The sequence below is a fragment of the Arachis duranensis genome, chromosome 8, assembly GCF_000817695.3.
Source record: "Arachis duranensis cultivar V14167 chromosome 8, aradu.V14167.gnm2.J7QH, whole genome shotgun sequence".
Lineage (NCBI taxonomy): Eukaryota > Viridiplantae > Streptophyta > Magnoliopsida > Fabales > Fabaceae > Arachis > Arachis duranensis.
This window is the reverse complement of record NC_029779.3, coordinates 23885027-23899177: the sequence shown is the minus strand read 5'-3', so window position 1 is coordinate 23899177 and position 14151 is coordinate 23885027. Positions and strand designations below refer to the sequence as shown.

Genomic DNA, 14151 nt, shown 5'->3' with positions numbered 1-14151 from the left:
TGGTAACTAACTTGTGTTTCCCTCTTCACTCCTTGGGTTAAATAGCATCAGAAATGAGTTGGATTGGGCCCACAAGGCTTCTAAAATCGCTGGCCACGTTTTGCTTCAAGTGGACTTGGTGGCAGCAACGGTACGTGCGCGTACTATGCGCGTGCGCACCACCATACTTGTAGCAACTATGGCAAATCTTATATCGTTGCGAAGCCCCGGATGTTAGCTTTCTAACCCAACTGGAACCGCATCATTTGAACCTCTGTAGCTCAAGTTATGGTCGTTTAAGTGCGAAGAGGTCGGCTTGACAGCTTTCCGGTTCTTTCATTTCTTCATGAGTTCTCCAACTTTTCATGCTTTCTTTCTTCATTCCCTTGATCCAATCTTTGCCTCCTAAATCTGAAATCACTTAACAAACATATCAAGGCATCTAATGGAATCAAGGTGAATTAGATTTAGCTATTTTAAGGCCTAAAAAGCATGTTTTCACTCTTAAGCACAATTAAAGGAGAATATACAAAACCATGCTATTCCATTGGATAAATGTGGGTGAAAGGTGATAAAATCCCCTAAAATCAATACAAGATAAACCCTAAAAATGGGGTTTGTCAATGAATCCAGTGATAACTCCTCTGAAAATGAGTTTGTTTTGTTTGCCAAAAAATTCAGAAAAATTGTGAAGTTCAAAGGCAAAGGCGGCAGCTCAAAGAAAATGAAGAAAGACCTTAGCAAAGTAACTTGTTACAATTGTAAGGAAATGAGGCATTTCAAATCTGATTATCCCAAGTTGAAGAAGGAGGAGAAAGCAAAAGGAAGAAAGAAGAAGGGACTGATGGCCTCATGGGAAGATTTGGAAAATGACTCGGATGATGATGATGAGGAAACCGAGACCAAGTCACAACCATGTCTCATGGCAGATCACATAGATCAGGTAGTCTTTCATAACCCTAACACTGAAGACCTTCATCTTATGATAGACCACCTTTCTGAAAAAATAAGATGTTTTCTGCTTAATAACCAAGATCTTGAACAACAAATTATCATTCTTAAAGCTGAAAACGGTTTTCTTAAAGATAAAGTAAGGGATGCCGAAATTGCTTGTGATCTTGTAGAAGAAAATAAGCAGTTGAAAGCTCAACTTAGAAGCTGTGAAAGTGACCATTCGGTAGTTGCCTATGTACACTGTTTTAAGGAAAATGAAGAGTTGCTAAAAAAGGTTAGAAGCCTTGAAAATGACTTAGCCAAGTTCACTCAAAGTTCTGAAAATTTAAATCAAATATTGGCTAGTCAAAAACCACTTTTTGATAAAGAAGGTTTGGGATTTTATAAATCTAATGAGAAATATTCTTTTGAAAATAGAGCTTCATTTTCTAATGACACAAGGTTTCAAGATCCCGCCTATTTTGATAAAGAGGCAACTCCAAGGTTTTGTAGGCTATGCAACCGAAAATGGTCATTTTCCCATTCAATGTTTTTTTGGTGAAAGAATGATTGGTGACAAAATTTACAAAGTTATTTTTGATTACAATGATTTGGAACATAGAAGATGGTTTAACGTAAAAGGATCCAAGAAGATTTGGATACCTAAGATCACTTGAGCTCATTTTGTAGGTATGCCTAGCATCCAAGAGGAAGGAGAATATGTGGTACATGGACAGCGGATGCTCTAGGCACATGACCGAAAAAACAACCTTATTCATAAAGCTTGATGAGTATGATGGAGGACTTGTCACTTTTGGAGATGATGGTAAAGGAAAGATAGTGGCTGTTGGTAAAGTTGGTAGAAGTTTTTCTTCTTGTATAAATGATGTTCTTCTAGTAAATGGTTTGAAACATAACTTACTTAGTGTAAGCCAATTGTGTGATTTGGGTTTTGAAGTTATTTTTAGAAAATTTGTATGTTTAGTTGTTTGTGAAAAAACTGGGGATATTTTGTTTGAAGCTAAAAGATGCAACAATGTGTATGGATTAACTCTTGATGACTTGAAAGAACAAAATGTAACATGTTTTACTTCTCTTGAATCTGAAAAATGGCTTTGGCATAGAAAGTTGGGTCATGCTAGCATGTACCAAATTTCTAAGCTAGTAAAGAAAAATTTGGTTAGAGAAATTCTCAAAATCAAATTTGATAAGGATCTTACTTGTGATGCTTGTCAATTAGGCAAACAAGTTAAATCCTCTTTTAAACCAAAAGATGAAATTTCAACCAAAAGGCCATTAGAGATGTTACACATTGATCTTGTTGGTCCAACAAGAACTCAAAGTTTAGGAGGTAAATACTATGGCTTAGTAGTGGTGGATGATTACTCTAGATTTGGTTGGGTACTTTTTTTTGTTCATAAAAATGATGCTTTTCATGCTTTTTCAACTCTTTGCAAGAAAATTCAAAATGAAAAAGATTTAAAAAGTAGCCCATTTGAGAAGTGATCACGGAAAAGAATTTGAAAACCAAGACTTTGAAAAATTCTGTGATGACTTTGGAATTACTCATAATTTTTCATGCCCTAGAACACCTCAACAAAATGGGGTTGTTGAAAGAAGGAATAGAAGCCTTCAAGAGATGACTAGGGCTATGTTATGTGAGAACGATGTTCCTAAATTTCTATGGGCTGAAGCTGTAAATACAACATGCTATATTTTGAATAGAACAATAATTAGAAAATGGTTGAAAAGAACTCCTTATGAACTATGGAAAGAAACCCCTCCAAATCTTAAGTATTTTCATGTTTTTGGATGCAAATGTTTTGTGCTTAACAACAAAGAAAATCTTGGCAAGTTTGATCCAAAATCTTATGAAGGAATGTTTGCTGGGTACTCCACCACTAGTAAGGCCTATAGAATTTATCTCAAAGAACATAGGACCATAGAGGAATCCATACATGTTACCTTTTGTGATTCTAACTTAATTCCCAGTACTGTGATAGATAATGATTCAGATTGTGAAGAAGCTGGAACAAGCAAAGAGAATCCCAAGTCTGCCCAAATTGAAGAATCTGCCAGTCCAGTTTTGCCTCGTCAGATTGGAGGAGACATTTCCATTTTGTCTCCTGAGCCGGAATGAGAAACTGAAATAGTGAGACCAACAAAAGCTCATCAAAGCTCAATACCACAAAGGAAGCCTAGAGAATGGAAGTCTATGAGGGGTTATCCTCATGACTTCATCATCGGTGATCCCTCACAAGGAGTGACAACAAGATCCTCAACCAAAAGACAATCCGAACCAAGAAACTTTGCACTCTTGTCACAATTAGAGCCCAACAATGTCAAACAAGCTCTTGAAGATCCATTATGGGTCAAAGCCATTCAAGAAGAGCTTGCACAATTCGACAAGAATGAGGTTTGGACACTAGTACCTCATCCGGATGGTAAGAAAGTTACGGGTACTAAGTGGGTGTTTAAAAATAAACTTGGTGGAGATGGACAAGTTGTTCGTAACAAGGCTAGATTAGTGGCCCAAGGTTACGATCAAGAAGAGGGAATTGATTTTGATGAGTCTTGAAGGTTGTGGTAGGCTTAGAGAAGGGGGGTTGAATCTATGCCTTCATTTTAAAGTTGCTGTTATGACCTTTTTAAACAAAATTACAATTCTGATTCTGTTTGAACTCAGCAGCGAAAATTTATGAGACAATTTATTTTTGTCTCACGAATATCAGAAAACAGAACTCAGCAGAGAAGAGAAAAGCGAACACCATCATGTATCCTGGTTCGGTTGCCTTGTGCTATGCAACCTACATCCAGTCTCCTCCACAATTATGGAAGAATTTCACTATAGTTAACAGAATTACATACACCAATTTTACACTCAAGTTCTATCCTAACTTGACATTGGCTATGCCAACTCCTAACTATTCACTCTTAGTGCTAACCCAACTAAGAAAGGGATACCAAACAGGTACAAGATACAAGACACTTAGCCATCCTAAAGAAATCAGAAAATAACTCTAGGCTTTTCTCTCAAGTGTATCACTCAGCCTTTTTCTACTCATGGCTTTTATTTGAGCTTTCTCACAATGCCTTTTCTCACTAGAAATTACAGAATGATAAACATTGAAAAGTACATTACAATCAGTAAAACATGAAGGAGATTGACTTCATCAGCAGCCTCTTTGCCATGTGCAAAACCAGATTCGCAAACCTCAGATGCAGTTCTTCAGTATTGGTCGAATGCTTCTTTGAAAGAAAGCATTATCCAAGTAGAGGAACTTTCTTAACAGCACACTATTCTCACTCTCTGGTTTTCTCTCCTTACCTTTGAATGAACAAAAAATCTTCTTTTATCTCCTTGCATGTTGCTGGGTTCTTTTTCCAAGGTCAACACCTTGAGCCTTAAGCTTCACCAACCCACAGCTTCACTTTTTCACCTTAATCCCCAGAGTAGAAACTTTCCTCTGACTTCCTCATCTTGACCGAAAGCCACAAAGCAGCAACCATGGAAATCTTCTCATGGTCAACTTGATCTTAGCCATTAAAAAAATTGCTTGGTCCCCAAGTATCACTTGTGACCGTAGATGTGAAGCAGAATAGGGTAGAGAACAACTTTCCCTTGATTGCCATTTTTGGATAGAGCAGCGAGTTGGGGAGAAGAGAAGAAGATTTGATGCAAGCAAGATGAGATGGATTACCTTTTAACCTAAGCTTGATTTTGTTTGGATTTTCTGATTAGATTTCTGTGTGTCAAGCTTAGCCTTTCTCTCTCTTGCTTCTTTGGTGTTTTGCTTGGTGAAGAAGCTCTTTCTCTTTCTTACTTTTCTGAAGATTTAATTTGACTTGATTTGAGAGAAGAAGAACGTTGCTTTGGTTGGAGCAATATGGTGGGAATTGAAAATCAATTCGGGCTTGGATCAGGTTCTTCTCAAGTTCATCCCGTTGGTGCCTTGCCTTGCTTCTTTGAAGAGTTTTTGCTTGAGATGAATGATTTGGGCTTGTCTTTATTTTTGCTTACCATTCAGCCCATTAGCATATTTCATTTGTTTGATGTTGGGCTGCTGCAACACTTGTTTTTAGCCTGCATCACTAATCAAAGATAATCAAAAACTAATTGGGTGATTAGCCCACTAATCAAGTGTTTGTCATCATCAATTCTATTAATTAATTTCTTAACTCAACAAGTCTTTTGCTCTGGTAGCTAGAATGGAAGCAATTAGTTTGCTTCTTGCCTATGCTGCCCATAAGGGTTTCAAAATGTTTTAAATGGATGTTAAATGTGCTTTTCTTAATGGCTTTATTGATAGAGAAGTGTATGTGGCTCAACCTCCCGGTTTTGAACATAAAGATTTTCCAAATCATGTTTTTAAACTTTCAAAGGCTCTTTATGGCCTTAGACAAGCTCCAAGAGCTTGGTATGAAAGTCTTAGTGCCTTCCTATTAGAAAATCAATTTCAAAGGGGGTACCACGGACACAATTTTATTCATTAAAGCATCTAATGATGACATCCTTCTTGTTCAAGTTTATGTAGATGATATTGTGTTTGGATCGGCCAATGAGTCCTTGTGTGAAGAGTTTGGAAAACTCATGACTAGTGAGTTTGAAATGAGTTTAATGGGAGAGCTAACTTTCTTTCTTGACCTCCAAATTAAACAAACTCCTAGTGGTACTTTTATTCACCAAGGCAAGTATGCAAAATAATTAATAAAGAAATTTGGCTTAGAAAACTCCAAACTAATGGGAACACCAATGCATCCTAACACTAAACTTGAAAAGGATGATGATGGCCAAGATGTGGATGAGACAGGGTATAGAGGAATGATAGGATCACTCATGTATCTCACATCCTCTAGACCGGACATCGTCCAAAGTGTGGGTGTATGCTCAAGATTTCAATCTCACTCAAAGGAATCCCATCTTTTAGCCGTTAAGCGCATCATTAGATATATTAAGGGAACTAGTGAATATGGCTTATGGTATCCTAAATCTGATAACTTTTGTGCAGTAGGGTTTTGTGATGCAGATTATGCGGGAGATAGAGTGGATAGAAGGAGCACCTCCGGCATGTGTTGCTTCCTTGGAAGATCACTCAACATGTGGTCAAGCAAAAAACAAGCCACAGTGGCTCTATCCACAGTTGAAGCTGAATATATATCCGCATCTGCTTGTTGTTCACAATTAATTTAGTTAAAAACACAATTGGAAGATTACAAATTAAAAATCAATAGTATACCCTTGTTTTGTGATAACATGAGTGCCATAAATATTTCAAAAAATCCTATTTTGCACTCAAGAACTAAGCACATTAAGATCAAATATCATTTCATTAGAGAACATGTGCAAAAGGGTACTATTGATATTTAATTTGTAAAATCTGAACAACAACTTGCTGATATTTTTACAAAACCCCTCTGTGAAGACAGATTCTGTTTGTTAAGAAAAAGCTTGGGAATGTTTGATTTAAGCTCTGTTGAAAATTTATGAAATTCTGATTCTGTTCAGTTTTGTCTCGTAGGAATGGACGAGATAAAAATAAATGCATGTTGGGAGAGCTGTGATTAAGGGGGAGACTACACAGAAATAAATTCCTATGGACCCCACTAAATCTCTTTGACCCCACTCTGACCGTTCTATTAGTTCCTCACCTTGTTTTGAAAATCAAAATCTCTAAGTTGTCTTATCAAATATAGTTGAAAGAGGCATAATGTCAAATCAAATCTTTCATTTTCAACTAATCCCTTGATTCAAGGAAACCACCTTTTCAAATCTTGGAAACCACCCTTGGTTAATAACCGCGCCATGATGATCATTAACTTCCCTCCACTATCTCTTTCCAATCAACATTTAATGCCTCTCTAACCTCCCTCCACTCACCACCCTCTTCTGCCATCTCTTCTTCTTCCACCTCCATTTTCTCTCTTCACATAATGAAAAAGAAAATTGCATCAAGGAAGAGTGAAATAATCCGTCTCTCTCAAAAACCGTCCACACCCCAATCACACACACATATCCACATTCACTCAACATTTTCATCCTCTCCTTCACCACCCACCAAACGCACGGCCACCATGAGAAAGAAAGTGATTGCCCACAAAAGCTCTGGCCGAGGTAAAAACAAGGAGCCAAGTGTTGAGGAAGAATCATCTCACACCTCACCCATTGCATCGCCACCGCCTCCTTCACCAAAGAAAGCAACACCACACACATCAGGCAGGAGTTCTCAGAAGCCCAAAAGTTTCGTACTGCATGAGACCAGGGAACCCGCAAACCTTGAATCACTGGACTTCAAGAACAAATTTCACAAGCCACACTCTCACTATGATCCGTCAAGATATGTTACATGTGCATTTTATGAATTTCACCAAGAGGTTTTGGAAAAGAGGCATCTGTGTCCCTCATACTTGGTGAACCTTGACCATCTAGCCGCCAAAGGAATCAACATAAAGCCTCTGTTTGACAATCTCAAATGGTCCCCATTACTTCTCATTCACAAATTGGTTTATCCAGGATTGGTAAGGCAATTTTATGCCAATCTGAGACTGATTGATGGTAGTCTTCACTCCTATGTGAAGCGTGTGCATATCACTCTGAACAATGAAACCATCAATGCTGCCCTTGGCTACATGGATGAAGGACCGAGGGTATACATGAGTGACAAATGGGATGAACACGTTGGGTTTACATACAAGCAAGTTCTTTCTCATATTTGTGCAAACATGTCTGGATTGGAAGGCACTGTTCCTACTCACAAAGCTCTTTGACCAACCAACTCACTGTTGGACTGCATCATTACTCACATTTTAACCCCACAAAGTGATTCTCACAATAGGGTAACAGTATCTGATTCTCTCATAATATTTGCTCTTGTTACCTCATCTCTTATTTCATTTGCTTACCTCATGATTAGACATATGTGGGAGTCTATAAAAAGTACCAAGAAGGCTAATTTACCTTATGGAATGTTACTCACGTGTATTTTTAAGTACTTTAAGGTAGATTTAACAAATGAGGATGTGGAGAACAAAATTTCCATGATCAAAGGTGGTGGAGTTGGAAAAGGAACCAAGAGTAAGAAATCAATGCCAATGAATAGCGACTTTGAGAGTCAGCTTGAATCCTCCAAAACAATTGAATCAATAAGAGAAATTCTCACCGAATTCTCAAACATGTCTGAGCTATGGTGCAATCTCATAGGGCTGCTCGCAAGCTAGCCTATGAAAATGAAAGGGTTTGGGGAGATGTAAAGAGAGAGTGGGTCTGATGCTGGAAAACTTGGAGAAGGATCTGGGAGTTGGCAGTGAAGAAGATGCTGGAGACTCTGATCTTAATTTATCTGATGATTAAACTTCTGCTTAAATTTTAGGATATTGGCTTAAGTAGGCTCAATCTGATACTCTGTTTTGTTTGTTGGGTTGGATACTCTTATAACTCTGAGATACCATGTGATACTCTGTTTTGTTTGATTATATTTTGGATATTTTGTTGGCTATATCAAATCTATTTGCAGGTGCCCCTTTGATGACAAAAGGGGGAGCAAATGCTGAAAATTGAAAGTGGAAAACAGGGGATGAAATTCTCTTTTGAGAATTCATGATCACCTTTGTTAGAATAATTCACTTGATGCTTGATTGATGCATTTGTTGATCTGTTTTGAATATATGGCTGCCTGATTGGTTTTTCTTGTGATTTATCTTGATGAATATGCATGCTACTAGTGAAATAGAAATATTCTGATTCATCTTGATAAACATGTTTGCTGTATACTCCTTTGGCAGTTTCTTTAAACATTAAGTATGAAAATATTTGTTGAAAGTTACTGTGATCATGCCTTAATTGAAAATATTTTCTTACCATAAGTTTGTTGCTTTAATCTGAATGGAAAATATTTTAAAACAGCAATTCATTTTCAAGAATATTTTTGGCTGATTATGTTGTGTTGTTTGAGCAGAAAATCAAATTATTGATAACAAATGAGTTTTGATTATCATCCAGCTCTGCTCATAAATCAAGCATTTAGCATCATGAATAAATATGCTAAATAACATTGTTATTTGAGGCTTGATTAAAATGTTACAGGTTTATGCTTCCCTTGTAAAATAAGCATACACTAAGGGGGAGCCATGTGACAATTTGAAAGGGGGAGAAATTCAAAATTCAAAGAGAGTATTCTTTACTCAATCTTTAAATTTCTTTTCATTTCAATTTTAATAATGTTTGTCATCAAGGGGGAGATTGATGAGTTTGGAAAACTCTAATTCAAATTGATGATGATCAAACATTATTAACAGCAAAATTAATTAATCTAATTTTGATTTATATATGTTAAGTAATTAATTTTGCTGTGCAGGTATAAATTGGGTCGCAAACAGTATTTAAAGTGTTTAGATTCAGAGCTGCTTTCTCATCTTTCACACTCTAAATCCCTCCATGGCTGCTGCTTCTTCTACCTCCCTCTTCCACGCATCTTCCCCTTTTCCCCTCAAAACCCACCAACCCCCCAGGCCCAGGCCCACCCACTTCCCTATCAAGGCCCAATCCCAGCCCACCACTCCTCTCACCTCCCCCAAGCAGCGCCGCCCTGCCGACGAGAACATCCGCGACGAAGCCCGTCGCAACAACATCACCCACGACAACCTCTTCTCAGCCTGCTACGTCCCCTTCAACGCCGACCCTTCCTCCACCGAGTCCTACTCCCTCGATGAGATCGTTTACCGCTCTCAATCCGGCGGCCTCCTCGACGTCCAGCACGACATGGCCGCCCTCAAGAAGTTCGACGGCGAGTACTGGCGCAACCTCTTCGATTCCCGCGTCGGCCGCACCACCTGGCCCTACGGCTCCGGCGTCTGGTCCAAGAAGGAGTGGGTGCTCCCCGAGATCGACAGCGATGACATCGTCAGTGCCTTTGAGGGAAACTCCAATCTCTTCTGGGCCGAGCGTTTCGGCAAACAGTTCCTCGGCATGAACGATCTCTGGGTCAAGCACTGCGGCATCAGCCACACCGGAAGCTTCAAGGATCTCGGCATGACCGTTCTCGTTAGCCAGGTATTCATAATCATATTCCCGTTAGGGTTCTTAGATACTTAGTTATCAAACTGTTATAGAGTTAGTTACACAATTAGCATTGCTTATTCTGCAACCTGTAGTGTTATTTGGGACTGATTTTGAGTGTTTAATACAAGGTGAACCGCTTGAGGAAGATGAATAGACCTGTGGTTGGTGTTGGTTGTGCCTCAACTGGAGACACCTCTGCTGCTTTGTCTGCTTACTGCGCTTCTGCGGGGATCCCTTCCATTGTGTTCTTGCCTGCTAACAGGATCTCCATTGCGCAGTTGGTGCAGCCGATTGCGAATGGTGCTTTCGTTCTGAGTATTGACACCGATTTTGATGGTTGTATGCAGCTGATTAGGGAGGTTACGGCCGAGCTGCCGATATATTTGGCGAATTCTTTGAACAGTTTGAGGCTTGAGGGGCAGAAGACTGCTGCTATTGAGATTCTGCAGCAGTTTGATTGGCAGGTCCCTGATTGGGTCATTGTCCCCGGTGGCAACCTTGGCAATATTTATGCTTTTTACAAAGGGTTTCATATGTGTAAAGAGTTGGGGCTTGTGGATAAGATTCCCAGGCTCGTTTGTGCGCAGGCTGCGAATGCCAATCCTTTGTATTTGTACTTCAAGTCAGGGTGGAAAGATTTTAAGGCGGTGAAGGCTAATACTACCTTTGCATCTGCCATACAAATTGGGGACCCTGTTTCAATTGACAGAGCTGTTTATGCCTTGAAGAACTCGAATGGGATTGTTGAGGAGGCAACTGAGGAGGAGTTGATGGATGCCATGGCTCAAGCAGACTCCACTGGCATGTTTATTTGCCCTCACACTGGAGTGGCTTTGACTGCATTGTTTAAGTTGAGGAATAGTGGGGTTATAAAGCCTACCGATAGGACTGTGGTGGTGAGCACGGCTCATGGGTTGAAGTTCACTCAGTCCAAAATCGATTATCATTCCAAGGATATCAAGGAGATGGCTTGCAGATATGCTAACCCGCCGGTGCAAGTGAAGGCGGACTTTGGCTCGGTTATGGATGTGTTGAAGAAGTATTTGCTGAGTAAGGCTCCAAAGCATTAGGTCAGCATTGCAAGTTTTGGTCCTGTTTCCCTTCTTCATTGCTGCTTATTTCCTTTAGGCACTCCAATCTATTGTCTTTTTTGTTAGCTTTAAGTATTATAACTTGCATTCTGTATACTGCTCTATGGTAGAATATGCTTACTGATTTTGTTGTAGACTATTTATTTGTTGAGCATGTTTAGCTCTCCCGCACAAATGAGTTTGATAAAGCGAGGAATGCGCCCTCTTTGGTTTGTTACTGGGTTATGAAATCCCATTCATGTTATGCTCTAACCAAAGTGTAGGAGCTACCTTACAACTCTGCAATCAAAGGACGATTCTTCAGTTGTAATTTTTGCTACAGACTTGAGGCCAAATTACTTCTGTTATTTTTGCTTTTGCAGTTGTTGAGTGTTTAACTGTTTATAGAGTTGAAGGAAAGTTGAAAGTTTTACATTTTTATGGAATTGGAACAAATTGGAACTGCATGATATGCTTTATATTTGTTGGTACTGTATTGTTAGCTTCATTCAATAAATTTACCCCACTGGATCATAATTTGGATTGAAGTTTCCAATCCTATTCATCTCAAGAATTCTTGAACCTTGGGACAAAAGAATCTCGCTTTAGTCTTTGAAGATACTCCCTCCCTTCTCTCTCTATTCTGTAGACTGAAGTTATTTTACTGAAAAGTTTCTCAAAAAGATAGAGTACAGATTAATCCAGCAGTAACAAGTAGTTTTCCCCCTTTCTGAAAAGTTTCTTTGTAACATTTTTTCTTCATAATCCTCTTTTCTAAAAGTTTTGTACTGGCCACATTTGAGTTCCTCAAAACATAAGGAAGGAATTTTGAGTGCAAAAGCAGTACCCACAACACCGTTCTCTTTATGCTTATATTGTTAGACAACTGTTACCTTTTAGGCTTTATGTAATAGAGAATCTTAGTCACAGGTCACCACATTTTCATGCTTTTTTAAGGAAAACTAAGATCAAATTAAAAAGGGATAAAATGCAAGAGATCTATTGCAAAGGAAATAAAACTCTCGTTCTTCTATACTGTGTGGTATACTATACGAACTTGATCTCAATTGGTACATGATAACAATTTACTGTAACAAAAAAGAAATGAACAAACGAATACAAAGAACAAAACAATCTGATAAACAAAGACAAAATCTCAATTTCGTAACTTCAACTTGGGTCCATTTCTTTCCAAATATGTTGAAGGTCCAAGATTGGATCTCCCTATCCCCTGCTTCTCCCTGGTGGAGTTGATCTTCTCCATCCTCAAACCAGCTCTGAATGTTTCAATGAAGGTACCAGCTTTGGTATCAACATCAGGGCTGGGATAGAACAACATTATTTCAGGTTCTAAATCCCCACCTTGTGGAGAAGGACTATTATCATTATTCCATTGACTTGCCTCACTGCTTGGTGAATCCACAGCATCTTCATCCAAATCTGGCGAACCACTACTTGAACTACTAATGCTATCTACTCTAACATAGTCACCCTGCACCAGGAACTTCCACGCCGGCAGTTTAAATGGCGGCGGAGGTGGCGGTGGAGGTATTGGCAGCAAGGGTGACTCGTTACCAGTAATAACGTTTTCTTCCAAAGCTGAGATATTCTCTTTAAGGTGGGGATTAACATTAGCCTTTGCCACAACCACCTGCGGTTTGGTTCTTGATGATGAAACATCTGAGTGACCCTTTTTATGTTTGCTTTTCTTAGAGAAAAGATTCTGAAAAACCGAAGGCGGTGGTGGCATAGGTGGTGGTGGTGGTGGTTGTCGTGGAGGCAGAGTAGGAGGAGGTTCAGAATTCAGAATGCTCTCGAAATTCTCGAAGCTGCGCTGCCTTTGTTTCTTCCTATTTTTTCCCTTCAAAGACGTGAAGAACTCCTTAGTTGCACTCCCTCTCTTGTTCTTATTGTGCACCGCAGGAAGTGGCGGAGGTGGTGGCGGTGAGTGTCGTTGTCTTATGCTTTCAACTCCTGGTTCTTTATACTTCGGCTGCTCAATCACTCGGGAATGTCTTGGACGATCTTTACTGGGTAAAGGTGGTGGTGCCGGCGGCGGCGATGGTGCAACCGCTGCTGGTACCGGCGGCGATGGTGGAACCGCTGCTGGTACCGGCGGCGAGCTGGGGACTTTGGTCGTACGAACTTCAAAGGTGTCAACTTCAATGTTCTTAATGATCCCCTGCTCTTCTTCTTTTTGTTCTTCTCCGGCAGCCGGTCTTGACGGCCTGCGACGGAGTTCTCGGTTCTCGTTGTGGTCGATGCCCACCTCGCGGTAACCTCTAACGTGGGTATCATCGTAAAATCTCCATCGTTCTTCGGCGGCGATCCACGACTCTTGGCGGAGATCAGGGTAGGAGTTGAAACTCCTCAACCTGTTATAAGAGGGTGTTCTCTCAGAGTATTCATACCAATGCATTGGTGTTTCTGGGTTTTGTTTAGCATAGTCTTGTGATTGCGTTGCTTCAATGAAGGTTTGATCTTGATAGGAGGAGGAACGTGGGGTGTCGTTGGTGGTGGTGGTGTTATTCTTGCTGAGGAAGCCACATAGTATGGCAAAGAGAACCAGAACAAAGTTGAGTGAATCCCAGCTTTTCTTCACTGATTGGGGTTTAAGAATGTGTGAACTGAAAGAATGTAATGTAGGTGCTATGATTAAGATGAATGCAGTTGCAGCCACCAGAAGGATGATGAGAACCGCCCCGGAGCTGAATATCATGGAGTATGAGCGGCGGAGGTGGCGGCTGCGGTGGCTGGCGGCGCCACTTTGGAGCCAGAAGGGTGTGTCGTCCACTACTTCATCCATCATGGTGGAAAAAGTTGAACTTTCTCTGTAATTGCTAAATGGTTTTTCTATGTTGGCCTTTTTATATGTGTTTCTTTGAGTGGTGATGTCTTGTGCTTTTGTGTGTGTTTATGAATATTTTGGTTTACTTATATTGTGGATGAATTGATGTGATTGGTGGAGATGTGTAAGGATGTTGAAATGTGTAATAATTAATTAATAAATAAATAAAATAATGGCAATTCAGTGTTGGCTGTCTTGGAAGAATGACAGTTAGATGGAAAACAATGGTGGTATTTGCATTGCTGCTAAACCATGTGCATCCCCAA

The 14151-nt window shown here is 39.7% G+C and overlaps 2 protein-coding genes across 2 annotated transcripts; one reads left to right on the top strand and one right to left on the bottom strand.

Moving 5' to 3' along the window:
* The first annotated feature begins 9273 nt into the window (after window positions 1–9273).
* On the top strand, window positions 9274–11405 carry LOC107461476 (threonine synthase, chloroplastic). The gene is made up of 2 exons (XM_016079976.3): window positions 9274–9958; window positions 10096–11405. The coding sequence occupies exons 1-2, from the start codon at window positions 9344–9346 to the stop codon at window positions 11035–11037; spliced, it is 1557 nt and encodes a 518-aa protein (XP_015935462.1). The 5' UTR covers window positions 9274–9343; the 3' UTR covers window positions 11038–11405.
* Window positions 11406–12037: 632 nt separating this feature from the next.
* On the bottom strand, window positions 12038–13949 carry LOC107461542 (uncharacterized). Its single transcript, XM_016080063.3, has one exon. The coding sequence runs from the start codon at window positions 13844–13846 to the stop codon at window positions 12194–12196; it is 1653 nt and encodes a 550-aa protein (XP_015935549.1). The 5' UTR covers window positions 13847–13949; the 3' UTR covers window positions 12038–12193.
* Between the last annotated feature and the right edge of the window lie 202 nt (window positions 13950–14151).